Raw genomic sequence first — 19,823 nt, 5'->3', positions numbered from 1 at the left:
AAGCATGGAGGAACCCACCTGTCACTTTGATATCCCCTGTTGCTTTGGCAATGTCATTTTCAATCATACAGGAGTATGTGTTGTTGATCGTAACATTGTAGAGCACAGACACAACCTTCATGGTCACATTCTCAGAGTTCAGCTCAAAGCTGGTATTGGAGACTTCTGAGAAGTTGGCTCCCTGGTCAACTTGGGATGCCCAGACCACTGTGGGCTGGGGGAACCATCGGGGAGCCTCACACCGCAAGGTCTCTGAGCTGGCATTATAGTCCACATTCACTTCCGGCATGCTGAAGGCTGCAGGGCCAAAAGTCAAAAAGGGCAGATGCCAAAGTCAGACACGTAAGACAATATAGCCTTTGAAGTGCTAGGTCTTAAAAATGCAGTCATTTTTTTTTTTTTTTATCATTGAAGCTATTCAGTACTTCCTCAGAGGTCCGTCTGTGTATGGCCTATTGTATTATAGGTGCAAATAATTATTTGCTCATAGTATTGCTATACATCACAACCCTTTGGCCAATCAGAAACCCCAAGGACCTAAATTCTAGGTATATTATTGTTACAATACATAATTTTCTCCAAGTAAGAGAAAATTCAGTGGTCATAAAAAAGCTTATCACTTAGGGAAATTAGGCATTTTTCCTAGGGATCTGTGAAGCTTCTGGATTTTATGTATTTTTCTCCCTGGAGGATAAAGTTAGGGTGAGTAGGGACAAGGAGAAAGAAGAAACAAACAGCATTCATCTATCACCCACAGAAATTCCATCCACAAGCTTCGTCATCACAGGGATTTGGAGTTTGCTTGGGTAGAGATTGTCCAGCTCTGGTATCCAGGGATAGAAACAGACATTTGTTTTCCTCCAGGTAATTCTCCTCACAGGAGAGTTAACTGCATTTTGAAATTAAGATTTAGCTTCCCCCCGTATCCAGGCAGAGAGACAGTTGTGGAAAAATGTTTAAGCCTGGACTTTTTATTCGGGTAAAATATAATTTATTAATTTATTTGGCGGCTTCCTTTACCCGGGACTGAGCTGGTGCTGAGTAAGTCGTAAAAGGAAAGCCCTTGCCTAACCCTTAAGGAGTCTGTTCTCTAGCAGGGGAGACAAGACTCATGCTTGGAGCAGGCAGGGAAGACGCTCTTGGGTGATGATGTGGGAAACTAAGTTTACATGACAATGAATCACCATTCATTGAGGGTATATTCTGTGCCAGTACTGTATTCCAGACCTTATTTCATTTGATCCTCACAACACTCCTGTGAATACTATCATCCCCATTAAAAAAAAATCAACTTTTAATTTTGAAATAATTTCACATGTACAGAAAAGTTGCATAGAAGGTATAGAGTTCTGGCATAGGCCTCATCCAGTTTCCTCTAATGTCAACATTTTAACCAATGTGCATTCGTCAAAACTGAGAAACTGGAGGCCAGGCGCGGTGGCTCATGCCTGTAATCCCAGCACTTTGGGAGGCTGAGGTGGGCAGATCACCTGAGGTCAGGAGTTTGAGACCAGCCTGACCAACATGAAGAAACCCAGTCTCTACTAAAAATACAAAATTAGCCAGCTGTGGAGGTGCATGCCTGTAATCCCAGCTACTTGGGAGGCTGCTGAGGCAGGAGAATCACTTGAACCCGGGAGGCGCAGGTTGCTGTGAGCCGAGATCGTGCCGTTGTACTCCAGCCTGGGCGACAAGAGCGAAACTCCATCTCAAAAAAAAAAAGAAAAAAAAGAAAAAACAGAGAAACCGGCAATGATACATTACTATCAACTAAATTCCAGATTTGATTTGTATTTCAACAGTTTTTCCACTAATGTTCTTTTTCTGTTCCAGGATTCCATCCAGAACACCACCATGCTTTTAGTTATCATGTTGCCTGAGTTTCTTCCAGTCTGTCATGTTTTCCCAATTTTCTGTGTATTCCATGACCTTGACAGTTTTGAGGAGTACTGGTTAGGTATTTTCCATGACCTTGACAGTTCTGAGGAATACTGGTTAGGTATTTTGTAGGTTGCCTCTCTGTTGGAATTCATCTGATGTTTTCTCCTGATTAAACTGAGGTTACAGGTTTTAGAGAGGAAGAGCACAGGAGGTAAAGTGCCCTTCTCATCACATTATATCAGAAGGTACATGCTTTTGACATGACTTATTAATGATGTTAACCTGGATCACCTGGCTAAAGCAGTGTTTGCCAGATTTCTTTGGAAGCTGGACTTCACTAAGTCCAATATACCCTGAGTGGGGTAGGGAAGGTTTCAAGCTCCACTTTTTGGAGGGAAGAGATCTAAATAAATTATTTGGAATTCATCTGTAAGGGGAATTTGTTTCATATCCCTCATTTATTTAAATAAGTATGAAGTCATATGTATTTATTCTGTACCTTTGAGTTATAATTCAATACTATGTTATTTATTTTGTTGCTTAAATTGTTCCAGCTTTGCCATTGGAAGCTCTTTCAGTTGGCTCCAGTATCCCTTTGACATGATCCCATTTTAAGATGAAGAAACTGAGGCTCAGAGAGATTGCTTTGCCCAGGCCACTGTACTTACACAGGTCTGATTCTAGATCTGAGCTTCGAATCATTGCATATACATGTTATGAGGTGTGCAAAAAAGGCCTGTGCATACTAGTTTAGGCTGGAAAGGCCTGGTTTCTGCCTGTCCTTCAAGGCTCGCCTGAAATACCAGCTTCTCCAGGGGGCTTTCCCATCCCTTCCCTCCTATGCATTTGAACGGGATCTCTCTCTTCCTCTCAATCACTCTATTTATATTTCTCTTAAAGCATTTGATACACTTTACTAATTATTATTATTTACAGACTTTTATTATCTCTGTCCTGACCCCTAACTCTATGAGATCTATACTATGAGCTCTGCAAGGGTAGGGAAAATCTGTTTAATCATCTTTGTACTCCTCACAGTACCTGAGTCCTTTGTATATAAATTCAGAAAATAGATGTTAAATTGGGTTGGCAACAAAGGGTGGATTTCATTGTTGCAGGGGAAGGGGAATTAATGAGTTTGTAGGACAATGTTGTTTTCATTTTGGTTAGTTCCCTTTGAACTTCTAAAATGCACCCACTGTCATGAGTCTCTGAAGATACTGATTTCAGGATTGGGCTTGGGTCTACTTAGCATGGAAATATCCCAGGCTAGGCTGCTCTTATTAGCTGTACCAGGGGCTACCACAAAAGAGACTACATTTATTTTGTTGAATAGAGAACACACCTGGAAATTCTGAAGCAGCGAGAACCCAGAACAAAAGATTTTTAAGGCCTCTCTTATAGTTGGCTACTTTTGGGGTTGGTGTGGGTCTTGGCCATAAAATGGTAAAAACAGCTGTTAGCAGAATTGGGAGTGTCATTCTCTGATATTGGTCACAACATGATATTTCATAAGCAACTCATAATCTTTAGCCTTAAATACTTTTGGTGCTTTAAAAAATCTCTCTCCAAAAGTAACTCACCTCCAGTTTTATACTCAAGGTTAGCATTCCCCTTGCCTTTAGAAGTGATGATATAACATTTGTAGGTGCCAGCATCTGTGAGTTGCACGTTTTTCAGCCGCAAAGAGGCATTGCCAACTATCACTTGATCAGCAAACACTGCTGTCCGGCCTCTGAACATTTCATCCTGCTCTGACAGCTCATCTTTGCCTTCTTTGAACTCATGGACCAAGCCTAAAACACCTTCCTTCAGCCATTGTATGACAATATCAGAAAGTTTGATGTCAGGTTCAAAAGTGCAGCTCAGGATTCCATCCTCCCCAATGTTCCCAGCTGAGGCGACAGTAGTGACTGTGATGGAGTGTCTCCCTGCAGTTCAGGAAGCAAAGATCAATGCTAAGGGAAGCCTTGGAACTTCTACAACCAAACCCTTCATTACTGAAAGCCAGACAGAGACTTCTGTGATAAATTAAAAATATAGAAGAACATGAGAGGCAGTAAGAAGACAAGAAGAGAAAGAGCAGGAAGACAATCATTTTGATATATATAGCAGATCTGTCATATATAATGGCTTATGTAAGACCAAGTAACCCAAACCTTGAGAACACATTGGACTTGGGGTTTGAAGATGAAAATTCAAGTCTTGGCTTTGTCACTTAATAGCCATGTAACCTTCAATAAGTCATGTAACCTCCTTGGATCTTAGAAAATTGGAGGTAACAGTGTCTGTCTTACCTACTATATTAGTCCATTTTCATGCTGCTGATAAAGACACACCTGAGACTGGGAAGAAAAAGAGGTTTAATTGGACTTACAGTTCTACATGGCTGGGGAGGCCTCAGAATCATGGAGGGAGGCAAAAGGCACTTCTTACATGGGGGTGACAAGAGAAAAATGAGAAAGAAGCAAAATTGGAAACCCCTGATAAACTCATCAGATCTCATTAGAATTACTCACTACCACAAGAACAGTATAGGGAAACTGCCCCCATGATTCAAATTATCTCCCACTGGGTCCCTCCCACAACACATGGGAAATATGAGAGTATAATTCAAGATGAGATTTGGGTGGGGACACAGCCAAACCATATCATTCCATCCCTGGCCCCTCCAAATCTCATGTTCTCACATTTCAAAACCAATCATGCCTTCCCAACAGTCCCCCAAAGTCTTAACTCATTTCAGCATTAACTCAAAAGTCCACAGTCCAAAGTCACATCTGAGGCAAGGCAAGTCCCTTTCACCTATAATCCTGTAAAATCGAAATCAAGCTAGTTATTTCCTAGATACAATGGGGGTACAGGTATTGGGTAAATACAGTCATTCCAAATGGGAGAAATTGGCCAAAACAAAGTAGTTACAGGGCCTATGCAAGTCCAAAATTTTACAGTTCCAAAATGATCTCCTTTGACTCCAGGTCTCACATCCAGGTCATGCTGATGCAAGAGGTGCATTCCCATGGTCTTGGGCAGCTCCACCCCCGTGGCTTTGCAGGGTGCAGCCTCCCTCCCAGCTGCTTTCATAGGCTGGCATTGAGTGTCTGTTGCTTTTCCAGAAGAACAGTGCAAGCTGTCAGTGGATCTACCATTCTGTGGTCGGAGGACAGTGGCTGTCTTCTCACAGCTCCACTAAGTGGTGCCCCAGGGGGGACTTTGTGTTGGGGCTCCAACCCCATATTTTCCTTCTGCACTGCCCTAGCAGAAGTTCTCCATGAGAGCCCCACTCCTGCAGCAATCTTCTGCCTGGGCATCCAGGCATTTCCAGACATCTTCTGAAATCTAGGTGGAGGTTTGCAAACCCCAATTATTGACTTCTGTGCACTCACAGGCTCAACACCACATAGAAGCTGCCAAGACTTGGGGTTTGCACCCTCTGAAGCCATGGCCCAAGACCCTTTTGGGCACAGCTGGAGCAGCTGGGATACAGGGAACCAAGTCCCTAGGCTGCACACAGCATGGGGACCCTGGGCTCGGCCCACAGACTATTTTCTCCTAGGCCCCCAGGCCTGTGATGGGAGGGGCAGCCATGAAGACCTCTGACATACCCTGGAGACATTTTCCCCATTGTCTTGAGGATTAACATTCAGCTCCTCATTACTTACCCAAATTTCTGCAGCCAGCTTGAATTTCTCCTCAGAAAATGGGTTTTTCTTTTCTTTCACATTGTCAGGCTGCAAATTTTCTGAACTTTTATGCTCTGCTTCCCTTATAAAACTGAATACCTTTAACAGCACCCAAGTTACCTCTTGAATGCTTTGCTGCTTAGAAATTTCTTCCACCAGATACCCCAAATCATCTCTCTCAAGTTCAAAGTTCCACAAATCTTGAGGACAGGGGCAAAACATCACCAGTCTCTTTGTTAAAACATAACAAGAGTCACCTTTGCTCCAGTTCTCAACAGGTTCCTCATCTCCATCTGAGACCACTTCAGTCTGGACCTTATTGTCCATATCACTATCAGGCTTTTGGTCAAAGCCATTCAACAGGTCTCTAGGAAGTTCCAAAATTTCCCACATTTTCCTGTCTTCTTCTGAGCTCTCTAAACTGTTCCAACCTCTGCCTGTTACCCAGTTCCAAAGTTGCTTCCACATTTTTGGGTATCTTTTCAGCAGTGCCCCACTCTACTGGTACCAATTTACTGCATTAGTCCATTTTCATGCTGCTGATAAAGAAATACTGGAGACTTGGAAGCAAAAGAGGTTTAATTGAACTTAACAGTTTCACATGGCTGGGGAGGCCTCAGAGTCATAGTGGGAGGTGAAAGGCACTTCTTACATGGCAGTGGCAAGAGAAAATGAGAAAGATGCAAAAGCAGAAACCCCTGATAAAACCATAAGATCTTGTGAGATGTATTTACTACCATGAGAGTATGGGGGGAACCACCCCCATGATTCAAATTATCTCCCACCAGGTCCCTCCCACAACACATGGGAATTATAGGAGTATAATTTGAGATGAGATTTGGATGGGGACACAGAGCCAAACTATATCACCTACTTTAAAGGTTTCTTGTGAGGATCAAATCAAATGGATATTAACCTGATTTGCAAACTGTAATTACACATGTAAGGTATTGCTATTCTCAGTTAACCAGAAGTGGCACAGAAGTGAAATCTCATGTTAACTAAATGTGGCTAGTCATTCTGAAGAATGCTGAATTCTAAAGTGCTGTAACTTTTATTTCTGTTTGAATGATGAAGAAACTAAGGCATTGCAAAAGTAAGTGATTTGATCAAGTTTAGAGTGCTAGCTATAGCATAATGAAGAACTGTATTTAATTCAGCTGATTTTTGGTTTAAAATGAAAGCCACCCTCTCCTCTCCAGACATACCACCAGTAGAAATATTAATTATGTGCCAGCTGTATCCAACTGCTTCTTCCTCACTTGGCCAGCCTACAGCCTACCCAGTCAAGGAAGGATCAATCAGCTGTTCATTGTACACTGGGGGCTGCTGACTGAGGACACCTATTGGGGTGATTTAATTAACTGAATCTTCTTGAGAGGCTCTTTCTGTGGCTTGGATATGAAACTAAGGGCAGATGGCCTTGGAGCCCAAGAGGAGAGTGGAGGAGACACAAAGAAGTATGGGGGAGAGACCATGGGAGAGAAAAATGGAAAGAGTCTTCCATCCCCAGAGCTGTCTTGGATCCTGGGGTGTTCAGGTCTAGTTCCTGTCCTAATCTCTGCACATCCTTTAAACAACACCTGATATTAAAGTGGCCTGCACAAGTCTCTCTTACAGCCAAAAAAGCCCAACATAACGGGTCCCGAGAACTTCTTAACTGGACTTTTCAGCTTCTTTATTGGTATTTCTGCCTTTCATCTTCGCCTCCATCCAATCCATTTTACATGCATTAATCCTACAGGTAGAGCTTCTTACAGTACAATTTGAACATGTCTGTTTTCTAATCACTCATCTTTAATGGTTCCTAAGAGCTGTGGAATGGATTTCAGATTTTCCAGCCTGGACTTCAAAGCCAAACACTGCCTGGTACATAGTAAATGCTCTATACATATTAGCCCTTATTGCTGTCTTTGCAGCCTTATCTCCAACTACATCCTTTCGTAGTCCATTCTGTCTATCTGTATCAAATTATTTGTTGATTTTCTGCCTTAAATAAAAAACATACAAACAAAGCAGACGTGTTTGTTGTTGTTGTTGTTGTTGTTTTAATGTGAGAGGTAAGCATTATCAACATAAGGATATCTTTGGCTCTTCTCCTCTTCCAGCCTATTAGGGGTTGGAATTATCTCATTGACTCCTAGACCTCTACAAAGTAAATGAGGGTAATGAATGAGAAAGAGAACTGGAGAAGCTAATCTAGATGGATTTGCAGCAGAAAGAACAGAAGGCTACTGATGGAAGAAAAATTACAGCTAGAAAAGGAGGAAGAGGAGACAAAAACAAGTACATAGCCTGGTTTGGAAGGATGTTTTAGAGGCTTGAGAGTGTGAGAAGAGAGACTTTGGAAGCAGCTGCCATACATGGCCATTCCTGTGGGAGATCTGGGAGAGGATTTACGAAAGAGGACAAAATGAAGTTTTTGCTATGTAAAAAGAACACAACACACCTCCATTCTCTGCATTAGTATTTTCTTGAACATTGATTTAAAGATTCAGTTTGCTTTTGAAGTGTTGTTACTTAAAGAATGACATCCAAGTCATCCCAGGCTAGCATGGGTTATACAATTACACTGTGCACCTTCACACCCCTGTTCATCTTGTACCTATTAATTCATAGCTCACACTTCTTTATCACCAGTTATGCAAATTCTACTTATATTCAAAGTCTGTTCAGAAGGCAGCCCTCCCATGAAACCTTCTTTTAATTCACCAAAGGAAAAATTAGTAGATTCTCTCTTTACTTTCCTGTAACTTTTTTTTTTTTTTTGGCCTTTATTATAGCAGCTGTCTCCCTCTACCTGGTCTCTAGTCTATCTCTGGAACTAGTTTGTGAGCTTTTCAAGAGCAGAAACTGTCTTAATCCTATCTGTAAGTCCTGTAGTGCCTAGAGCTATGTTTCTGCAGAGAAAAATAATGTTTGCTGAGTTTATGAATAAATGAATAAATAAATGGAAATCAGTAGAAATCAAAGCATTGTTTGAGATAGGCTAAAATTATTATAGGAGTAAGGGACGTTTGGCAGGATTACCACATCTAAATTTTGGGGAAATGTGATCCAGTGAAAAGGAAGGCAATAAAAATACTGAGAGATTCACAATAAAATCATGAATCAAATACAACTATGTTAGAGCAAGGGTAAATTTGATGGTTGTTGATAAAGTGCCATTAAAGTTGAATTGAAAAATTACTTCTCAGAAAAAATACATGATTAGCACAGTTTATGGAGAGAATGAAATGGTAATGACATACCTTAGTTCAGTAATTGTATTACTGAATTAATTTTAATATGTTGGCCTTGAGCTCACAGTTAGGGAATCCGTTGAAATATCTCCCAGAGAAGTTAATGATTAAAAGTAGGCAGCTGTGGAATGCCCCAGGGACCTGCTGCAGGTTCCAGTCATTTAAGGTTGCATTAATGATGTGGCAGATGGAATGAGTGTAATGTTGATTAAATCCCCTCCACCCCAATGTCAAATAAACAAGAGAAATAAGAGCCAATGAGAACTTAAAAAAACCACAGGGACCTAGCCATTGCTTTGCACCCAGAAAGCAGTCAATAAAATACTTGTTTGTTAAGTGAATAAATGATTGTTAAAAGTGATAAAATTTAATTTGCAAGCAACCACATGTAAATGTTACTTCTCACAAGAAAAGAAACTATTCAGACTTGCAAACAGACATAGGCTCAAGGAGGATTATGCCATCTGGCCTCGTATGACTCTCCAGGCCTATTGACCACCAGATATTTTTTTTTTATTTTTTGGAGACAGAGACTCACTCCACCAGAGATTCTTGTGTGATTTGTTGAGTCAAAGGACAAAAGGGCCCCATGGAGATGGGCTAGAGGCAGGTAGCTATTGATAGAGAATTCTATTAAATGGGCACAGATTTTAAGCATTTCATTTACCTCTAAGATTTCATTAAACCCCTTTAAAATTGCAAGACTGCGCCACTTACTGAAAATTATCCAGCTTGTGAGGGCTAATTACTACCACAGCTCGTGTCTGCACGAGGAAAGTGGGGCTGTTAAAGCAGGGGCAAGACGAAACCTGAGCAGCTCTGGGTTCACACGGTGGGAGTACTATTCAATCAGCGCTCCGTTGTAGGGGCAGGAATATCTTGAAGTGGGGGTACAGGTAACACAAGGCAAAGATTCTTTACAGAAACTATGATGCTGGGGCAGCCTACAGCACTGGATAAAACCTGGAAAATGAGCTGTCCTTTGAAATGACTCAGAAAGACAAGTTCGTACACTCCAGTAGCACAGAGAGCATGCTAGATGTCTTCAGCAGATGGTCATCAGCATCTGCTAAAACTCAGCTGTCCAGATGGGCACCACAGTACATGGCTTACAAGGTCGAAATGCAAAGCCTAACCTTGGGGTCAAACCTGTGAGTGTCACCCTTGCCAAAGAAGACGGTGGGGTTGGGAGAACAGTTGCCTCTGTGAGAAGAAATTTAAAAGGACACTGGGGGCCGGGCACGGTGGCTCACGCTTGTAATCCCAGCACTTTGGGAGGCCGAGGCGGGCGGATCACGAGGTCAAGAGATCGAGACCACGGTGAAACCCCGTCTGTACTAAAAAAAAATACAAAAAATTAGCCGGGCGTGGTGGCGGGCGTCTGTAGTCCCAGCTACTCGGAGAGGCTGAGGCAGGAGAATGGCGGGAACCCGGGAGGCGGAGCTTGCAGTGAGCCGAGATTGCGCCACTGCACTCCAGCCTGGGCGACAGAGCGAGACTCCGTCTCAAAAAAAAAAAAAAAAGACACTGGGCCAGGCCAGATATGGGAACAACGCAGGAATGCAGCAGAACATGGTGTTCGAGAACATGGCACAGGTACAGGCTGCCTGGGTTGAAGTCTCATTGGTATGGGGTGATGACATACCAATGAGTGTAGGTTCGGGAAGCAAATTCCTAAGGCTTGAAATACAGCCATGCTCACTTGCTGACTGTTGTGTGTCCTTCCACATATTTCTCATCTCATCATAGTAATAACATCTACCTCCTATTTGTTGTGTGTAGTAAGGCAAATCATGCATGCAAAGTTATTTAGTACAGTGAAGTGCATGAAGAAAGGATTCAAAAGATATTATCATCATGATAAAGTTTAGATATTTGTATTCACCCAAATCTCATGTTGAAATATAATCCCCAATGTTGGAGGAGGGGCCAGGTGGGAGGTGTGTGGGTCATGGGGGCAGATCCCTTATAAATGGCTTGGGCCATCCCCTTGGTGATAAGTGAGCTCTCAGGCCCTGAGTTCACATGAGATCTGGTCGTTTAAACTTATGTGGCACCTCCCCACCACTCTCTCTCCCTCTTGCTCCTGCTTTCGACATATGACATGCCTGTTTCCCCTCGCCGTCCATCATGACTGAAAGCTCCCTAAGGCTTCACCAGAAGCCAGGCAGATGCCAGCACCATACTTCCTGTAAAGCCTGCAGAATCAGGAGCCAATTAAACTTCTTTTCTTTATAAATTACCCAGTCTCAGGAATTTCTTTATAGCAGTGCAAGAACGGCCTAATACATATCATCATCTGTTTAATGCTATTTGCTTAATTTCAATGTCTTATATATTAAACCAGCTAACATTTTACTGAATTCATTTAAAGTGCGATAATATGTCTGATAAATGTTATAGTCCTTTTAATAGAGGCAATTGAAAAAATCCAACGAAACAGTGTTAAACTAACAAACTGCCCATTTTATCCAAATAACCAGCTGTCACCCTGTGAAATGGGAAGGAGGCAGAACACCTTTTTTTTGGCAGTAGTAGAGTTTTAAATTTTTGATGGTACATTACTGGATTGAGTAGACTATTACTTCCATCTATCCACACCTCCATGCATCCATCCAACTGTCCATTCAAAAAGCACTTACGGAGCACCCTGTGCATTCAAGGAACTGAGTTCAGTTCTTGAGGTGGCTGTCGCTATGCAACAGGGAAAGATATAAGTAGCAAACCCGTTGACTAACACAGGGAAGTTATGATATTGTGAAAATTCTTGCTAGGGTAGTCAACACCACAAACAACCAAAAGACAAACAACTCTCTAAGAGTTCTGATGCAAAGCCAATGAGCCTTAGGTCCAAGAAAGTTTAGTCATCAAGATTTAGAGAGTGACAAATAAATACTAGGGTTTTAATTGAAGGTGATGTATAAGATCAGGAATAAGGTAAGTTATAATTAACAGTTAAGCCTTAGTGGCCTGGCGCGGTGGCTGACACCTGTAATCCCAGCACTTTGGAAGGCCGAGGCAGGCGGATCACAAGGTCAGGAGATCTAGACCATACTGGCAAAACGTGGTGAAACCCTGTCTCTACCAAAAATACAAAAAATTAGCCAGGTGTGGTGGTGCGCACCTGTAATCCCAGCTACTCTGTCTCAAAAAAAAAAAAAGAAAAAAGAAAAAGAAAAAAAGAGTTAAGCCTTAGTGAGGAAGGTACCAAAATGTACTTTAGCATTACTATCTTTAAAAGTTATTCCAAAATATTTGGTTTATCAGTCTATACTTTATTTCCTTATACAGAATATATATGTAAATCAGATAGCAGTGGCTCACACCTGTAATCCCACCACTGTGGGAGGCCGAGGTGGGGGGGATCACTTGAGGTCAGGAGTTCGAGACCAGCCTGGCTAACACGGCAAAATCCCATCTCTACTAAAAGTACAAAAAATTAGCCAGGTGTGGTGGTGCGCGTCTGTAATCCCAGCTACTCAGGAGACTGAGGCAGAAGAATCACCTGAAGCTGGGAGGCAGAGGCTGCAGTGAGCCAAGATTATGCCACTGTACTCCAGCCTGAGCGACAGAGCAAGACTCTGTCTCAAAAAAAAAAAAAAAAAATATATATGTATATAAACATAAAATGTATATATACCTACATGACATTATATACATTTTATGTTTATATATATACATTTACAAATGTTTTTGTATGTCTGTACTGAAGTATACAAACATAAAAATCCACACATCATACGTTATGTACAGCTTGAAGAATGATTATAACTTTATTCCATGTAACCATCATCACACCAAGAAATAGAACCTTACTGCCCTCCCAGCAGTGCCCTCACACCCCTCCTCACCGCTACCTGCTTACTTGTCCCCAAAGGTAATAAGAACCATTATTCTACCTTTGACCAGCAGAGATCCATTTGCCTGTTTCTGAACTTCATATGCATAGAATCATACAGAACTTACTCTTTTGTGCTCTTCTGTAGTTCCACATCATGTTTTGCACATGAAAATGTACTCAGTCTCTGTCACCAGGAAACAGAAATTAAAACCACAAAATTCTACAACACCCAGTATTGGTGAGGGTGTGGAGAGCTCGATCTCTCATGCATTGCTGGTGAAGAGTAGATTGGCTCATCACTTTGGAAAACTGAATGGCAGTATCTATTAAAAGCTATGTATTGGCCTTTTGGACATACTCCTTGTAAGCTGCTTTATTTTGAGACATTAGAAAAAGAATTGAAAGATGGCCAAATAAAGCAGGAAGAGGAATATTAATAAAGATAAAAGCCAAAATTAGTAAAATAGGAATACAGATCAGAGAAAATATAAATAAGCTAAAAGTTGGTTCTTTCAAAACTACTATAAAGCTAACAACACCTTATAAATCTATTTTAGTATATGAGAGACAGAGAAAGACAGAGCAGAAGGAAGAAGAAGAGAAAGAAGAATAGACAGAAAGAGAGAGAAAAAAACCCCGAGACTATGAACAGGAAAAGAAATACATTAACATAGGAAATCAATATTAGAATGAAACAGTCTAGTGAATTCAGAAACAGATCAGAAACAGAAACATAGGAAACCAATATTAGAATGAAACAGGCTAGTGAATTCAGAAACTTGGTTGAGAGAAAACAACCAAGATTATGAACAGGAAAAGAAATAAATTAACATAGAAATCAATATTAGAATGAAACAGGCTAGTGAATTCAGAAACAGATCCCCACACATTTGGATATGTGATTTACGACCATGATGGTACTGAAGGGAAGTGGGGGAAGGACAGTGTGTTCAGTAATGGTGCTGGGTTTATTGGATACCATAAGGAAAAAATGAATCTTGACCCCTCTCTTGTACTACATATAAAATTAACTTGAGACGGTTTGCAGATATAAATGTGAAAGACAAAACAATAAAGCTTCTACAAGATAATCTAGAAGAACATCTTCACGACCTTGGAATAGGCAAAGATTTCTTAAACAGGTTACAAAAAGCTCCAAGTATAAAGAAAAGGATCAATAAAAATTAAAGTTAAGAACTTCTGCTCATTGAAAAACATCATTAAGAGAGTAAAAAAGCAAAGTGTAGAGTAGAAGAGATTTGGTGATACCTGTAACTAGTTTGCATCCATAATATACAAGGAATTACCTACAAATCAAAAAGAGAAAGACAAATACCCCAATAGAAAAAAATGAATGAAAGATAAAATATACATGTTATTTATTTTTTTATTTTTAATGTAGAGACAGGGTCTCTTTTTGTTGCCCAGGCTGGTCTTGAACTCTGGCCTTAAGCAGTACTCCCACTTCAGTCTCCCATAGTGCTGGGATTATAGGCATGAACCACCACAACTGGCCTAAAATATATGATTGATGACAAAGAAAGTGGGGAAGGGATGAATGTCTTTTCTAGCAAACACAACTCTAGCAAGTTTTCTTAGCTTTGCTTTTGTGACAGTATTGAGTGGCACTGGAGAAGCATGTCTACACTGGAGAAGCGTGGCAGAAAGGCCACTGGAATATAGAAAATAAAGTTACGGAGCTTTGGTCACAGACTGAGTTAAAATGAATGTGTTGGACTGAGTCAGGTGGTTTATGAAAAAAAGAGCAGACAATTTGCTTCAGAGAAGAAAGCTGCCAGCCTTAACTCATTCAGTGTCAAAATTAAAGCAGCATCCATAAAAGATGCTTCAGAGGAGTGGCCTATGCAGAAGAGGAAAGTGAAGACTCTTCTGCAACTGACATTGGCTAGCTACATTCAGAAACTAACCATCTGTGCTACAGGGGTATCTGTTTCTTACATGGTATAGTAGTCATGACCAGTTGTCTCTTTACCTAAGACCCCTGTGTATAAAGACTTGATATTCTTTAACACTTCAGCTGAAGCTTCGTTGCAAAGAAATCATCTACCCAGGCCAACCACTGACAGAATGGCTCAGAGGCAGCACTTTACCTATGATCCCAGAATGACATCTTCAGCACTGACTGATAGACTACTGATAAACATCTCATTTGATTATCTCAACTTAACTGGTGATGTTGACAGTATCTCCCCACTCAAAAATGAGGAAACTAGCCTGGGCACGGTGGCTCAGGCCTGCAATCCCAGCACTTTGGGAGGCCGAGGCAGGTGGATTGCTTGAGCTCAGGATTTCGAGACCAGCCTGAGCAACATGGCGAAATCCCATCTCTACTGAAAATGAAAAAATTAGCCTGGCATGGTGGTGCACATGCCTGTAGTCCTAGCTACTTGGGAGGCTGAGGTGAGAGGATGGCTTGAACCCAGGAGGTGGAGGTTGCAGTAAGCTCAGATCATGCCACTGCACTCCCACCTGGGCAACAGAGCCAGACCCTGTCTCAAAATAAATAAATAAATAATAAAAAATGAGGACACTGAAGTCGAGGACTCAAATGACTAGTTGTGGAGAAAGCACAAGAAGTAGAAGAATGAATGCTATACTCTGAGGTTTTCTGGGTCCAAGCTCTGGGCTCTTTCCATGCTAACACACTGAGTGATTAGGAGTTTAATGGTGAGGGGTGAATAGATTGTAGTAATGCAAGAAATCACATACCTGAAATACCAAAGCCAATGATGAGTGCAATTGCTCCAGCCAGAATAATGATGATGCTAATTATGCTATGGGAAGAGAGAGAGAAACAGAAAATTACTTCTCCATTCCTCTTGATGTGCTGCTTTGCAACTGGGGTACAAATCTGTTGTGGATAAGATGAGTCACATAAAGCATCTCAACTTTTTCTTCCACATAAGTTTCTTCCTAGAAATGGGTACCTTAGAAAGGAATTTCAGCAATTCCATCCCCATCCCCCTGGGGCTCTGGGATCAATGAAAAGAGTGACCCTTGCCTCTGACTGTGCCATTTACTGTCCTATTTCCAGATCAGGGAAGACCATATGTAGAGACTGTTGGGGCAAGAATGATGAAAACACATCTTTAATGCCAGGTGCCACTTGAGAAGGACTGGTCCTGTTCCCAGCCTATCCTGAGCATCACTGTCCACTCTTGTGTCATTTGTCTCCCTGTCTTATCTCCTTCCATAGACTTTAAACTCCATTAAGGACAATGGTCGCATCTTCTTCACTTTGTACCCACTCACACCTCATCTACTGCACTCCATAAGTCCTTGGTGGGAGTCTGTTTTCTCTTATTAAAAAAACAAAAACAAAAACAGATTTACTACAGAAAGTTTAGAAAATATAAACAAGCAAAAATGAGACAAATAAATCACCTGTAATCCCATCATCTAAACACAACCACTGTGTTTTGATATGATTCTCACCAATTATTTTTTATTTTATTTTACTTTAAGCTCTGGGATACATGTGCAGAACGTGCAGGTTCGTTACATAGGTACACATGTGTCATGGTGGTTTGCTGCACCTATCAACCTGTCATCTAGGTTTTAAGACCTGCATGCATTATTTGTCCTAATGCTCTCCCTCCCCTTGCCCCCAACCCCCCTGACAGGCCTCAGTGTGTGATGTTCTCTTCCCTGTATCCATGTGTTCTCATTGTTCAACTCCCATTTATGAGTGAGAACATGTGGTGTTTGGTTTTCTGTTCCTGTGTTAGTTTGCTGAGAATGATGGTTTCCAGCTTCATCCATGTCCCTGCAAAGGACATGAACTCATCCTTTTTTATGGCTGCACAGTATTCTATCGTTTATATGTGCCACATGTCCTTTATCCAGCCTATCACTGATGGACATTTGGGTTGGTTCCAAGTCTTTGCTATTGTAAATAGTGCTGCAATAAACATACATGTGTACATGTATCTCTATAGTAGAATGATTTATAATCGTTTGGGTATACACCCAGTAATGGGATTGCTGGGTCAAATGCTACTTCTGGTTCTAGATCCTTGAGGAATCACCACACTGTCTTCCACAATGGTTGAACTAATTTACACTCCCACCAACAGTGTAAAAGCGTTCCTATTTCTCCACAGCCTCGCCTGCATCTGTTGTTTCCTGACTTTTTAATTATCACCATTCTAACTGGTGGATCCTCACCAATTTTTAATGAACAGATTAACAAACGACACCTGGGAAACTAAATAAACAAATAAGGAAGTATTGCTTACACGTACTAAGTGTTAGAATTATATGGCAGACATGTTGTTCCAACCAAGCAGCATGTATAACTTATATCAATTATCCATTTAGTAACCTTAGAAGGAGAACAAATTTTATTGTCTCCATTTTATAAGATGAGGAAGTGACACAGGGAGATTAAGCATCTTCCCTAAAGTCACATAGTTGGCAAGTGGCAGAGCAGAGATTAGAATTTGTCTCTTAAATCTGTACTCAACTCCCTCCAAGCGTACCAAGGGTTGGAGTTCAACGATGGGGCATGACCCTTTTCTTTGCCAAGGGGAACAAGCACTCCATGAGGGGTCACCTGCTTTAGCTCGTGAGAGTGACTCAGGCAGAGCAAAAGGCACAGGTCAAAGTGGTTCCTGGGAAGCTCGCCCGTTGCTGCCTGTCCTGGCGCATACATCATCGGCCAGACGTCCTCAGCCGCCCTCTCACACGGCTGCCAATTCACACGCTCCCAACACCCACGCTGATGTTACTCAATAGGCAGGACAAAAGAAAGGCACAGGGAGGCAAAGAACGATGCTATAGAGAGAAAAATGAAACGCGGGGCTTTGCACTTTCTGCCCTGAATAGGCTCATTGTACCCAGCCTCCTATGGCTCAGGAATGGGCCCACCAGACAGAAACAACAGTTCCCCTGCAGGCCAAGCCCTCATAAGGTGCAGCCACAAGGCAGCAAGTGAAGCTTTAAATAATAGGGCATCTGCTAAATTGATTCCAAGGGGAGACCACATTTGGCCACTGCTCCTCTTTTTCCACACCTCAGTGTAGCCTCAGTTCTTACTGGTCCAGGAGAGTGAGAACAGCTAGATAAAGTCATAGCGAGAGGCACCATCTGCTGTCTTTGACTACTGAGACAGGCAGCCGACTTGTGTGTGGCCTAGGGTTTTCATTTACTTTGGGTAAAATACTTCATCTCTCTGAGGCTCATTTTCTTTTTTTGTAAAATGGGAAATAGAGTAATTCCTGCTTTACCTATTATAAAGGTTGCATGTGTCCCCCCCACATTCACATGTTGAAGTCCTAACCCCAAGTACCTCAGAGTGTGCCTTTACTTACTAATAGGGTCATTGGGAGAGGTGAAGCCAGCTGGACTTCCTGGGTCGAGTGGAGACTTGAAGAACTTTTCTGTCTAAAGGATTGTAAATGCACCAATCAGCACTCTGTAAAAATGCACCAATCAGCGCTCTGTATTTAGCTAAAGGATTGTAAACACATGGTCAGCGCTCTGTAAAATGGACCAATCAGCAGGACATGGGTGGGGCCAAATAAGGGAATAAAAGCTGGGCACCCCAGCCAGCAGCGGCAAACTCCTCGGGTCCCCTTCCATGCTGTGGAAGCTTTGTTCTTTTGCTCTTCACAGTAAATCTTGCTGCTGCTCCCTCTCTGGGTTTGCACTACCTTTATGAGCTGTAACACTTGCTGTGAAAGTCCGTGGCTTTACTCCTGAAGTCAGAGAGACCACGAACCCACCAGGAAGAACAAACTCCGGAACAAACAACTCCGGACGCGCCACCTTTAAGAGCTGTAACACTCACCGCGACGTCAGCGGCTTCATTCTTGAAGTCAGCAAGACTGTGAACCCACCAGAAGGAATAAATTCTGGACACAATTGCAGATGTAATTAGTTACGGTCATACTAGGGTAGGGTAGTGGTTAATTCCTAATCCAATATGGCTGGTGTCCTTATAAAAAGGGGAAATTTGGACACAGATGAACACACACACACATACACACACACCACCACGTAAAGATGAAAGTAGAAATCTACAACTCAAGGAACACCAAAGGTTGCCAGCAAAACTTCAGAAGCTAAGAGAGAGATGCAGTGGATTCTCTTTCACTGCCCGCACAGGTAACAAATCCTGCAGGCAAGTCCATCCTGGCCACCAGCCTCTAGAGCTGTGAGATAATACATTTCCATTTCTAAGCCACCTGGTTTTCAATACTTTGTTACAACAGCACTAGCAAACTAATACAAAAACGTTGTTTGAGGATCAAATTAGACAGTGAATGTGGCGTTATTCAGAAAGGGCTATTCATACACTACTTTTTAAATGAATTTTATGTATAAGCTATTACTGTAAGTTTATTATTAAAAGCTGTGACTTTTACGGGAGGGGACCTGAACAGCGACACTGAACAGATACCTGGGCCCTTGCCAAGAAGAGGGGGACAATAGAAGTTGTGCATTTCAGCCAAAGCTCCTGAGCCCCTCCATCACACCAGGCCCACGTTTCCCTCGCTGTGAATACAGAACCCTGCCATCTGTCACCAAATTCCCTATCGGAGCAAGAATCACCTTGAGGTTTGTTCCAAACTAGTATTCCCTTGGGAAACAATTCAACTTCCAGAGCCTTGGAAAGAGAAGCAGGATCTACCAGAGCAGCCAAATTAATTCTTGTCTATTGCTTATTAATTTTTTAGAAAGATGAAAAAAAATTTCACTTCAGGGGTTCTTACATTGCTGTCTGATCTTTGCTTTCCCCTCAATGGTTTCCAATAACTATGCTGCAGGAAATTTTTAATGCAAAATTATGTCTTCTAACCACTGCATTGGGATTCATAGTGTACTTTTGCTACCCACTCTTTACAAAAGGGCCCAAATAAAAATCAATGCTTTTGGAGGACTTGCTTATTCAGTAAACATTTATTAAGTACTTGCTGTGTGAAAGACATAGTGCTAGTCAATATGAAAGAAATGGAGAGATGATATAAACAAGGTCCCTGTCCTCAAGAAGCTTATAGTTAAACTGAGGTTACATACACACAAACCTTTGTAATAATCTGAGGCAGAATGTGATCAGGGCTTTAGTAAAGAAACGAACAGGCCAGGCGCGGTGACTCACGGCTGTAATTCCAGCACTTTGGGAGGCCGAGGTGGGCGGATTACCTGAGGTCA

At 41.8% G+C, this 19,823-nt stretch overlaps 1 protein-coding gene across 5 annotated transcripts in view; it reads right to left on the bottom strand.

The window, feature by feature from the left end:
• VTCN1 (V-set domain containing T cell activation inhibitor 1) overlaps positions 1-19,823 on the bottom strand; it is a 68,843-nt gene that overhangs the window by 12,101 nt on the left and 36,919 nt on the right. For 2 of the 5 annotated variants that reach the window (XM_003268049.2, XM_004089969.1), the window contains exons 2-4: positions 15,378-15,442; positions 3,465-3,812; positions 19-297 (exon numbers count right to left, since the gene is read on the bottom strand). In XM_003268049.2, coding sequence (XP_003268097.1) covers positions 19-297; positions 3,465-3,812; positions 15,378-15,442 — 692 coding nt within the window. Of the gene's footprint in view, positions 1-18; positions 298-3,464; positions 3,903-15,377; positions 15,443-18,459; positions 18,534-19,823 lie in introns of those variants that run through there. The other 3 variants (XM_004089968.3, XM_004089970.2, XM_004089971.1) reach the window with 3 other exon arrangements.

Source organism: Nomascus leucogenys, chromosome 12 (genome assembly GCF_006542625.1).
Source record: "Nomascus leucogenys isolate Asia chromosome 12, Asia_NLE_v1, whole genome shotgun sequence".
NCBI lineage: Eukaryota > Metazoa > Chordata > Mammalia > Primates > Hylobatidae > Nomascus > Nomascus leucogenys.
Note: the sequence above shows the minus strand (reverse complement) of the source record. Positions and strands in the feature narration are given on the sequence as shown.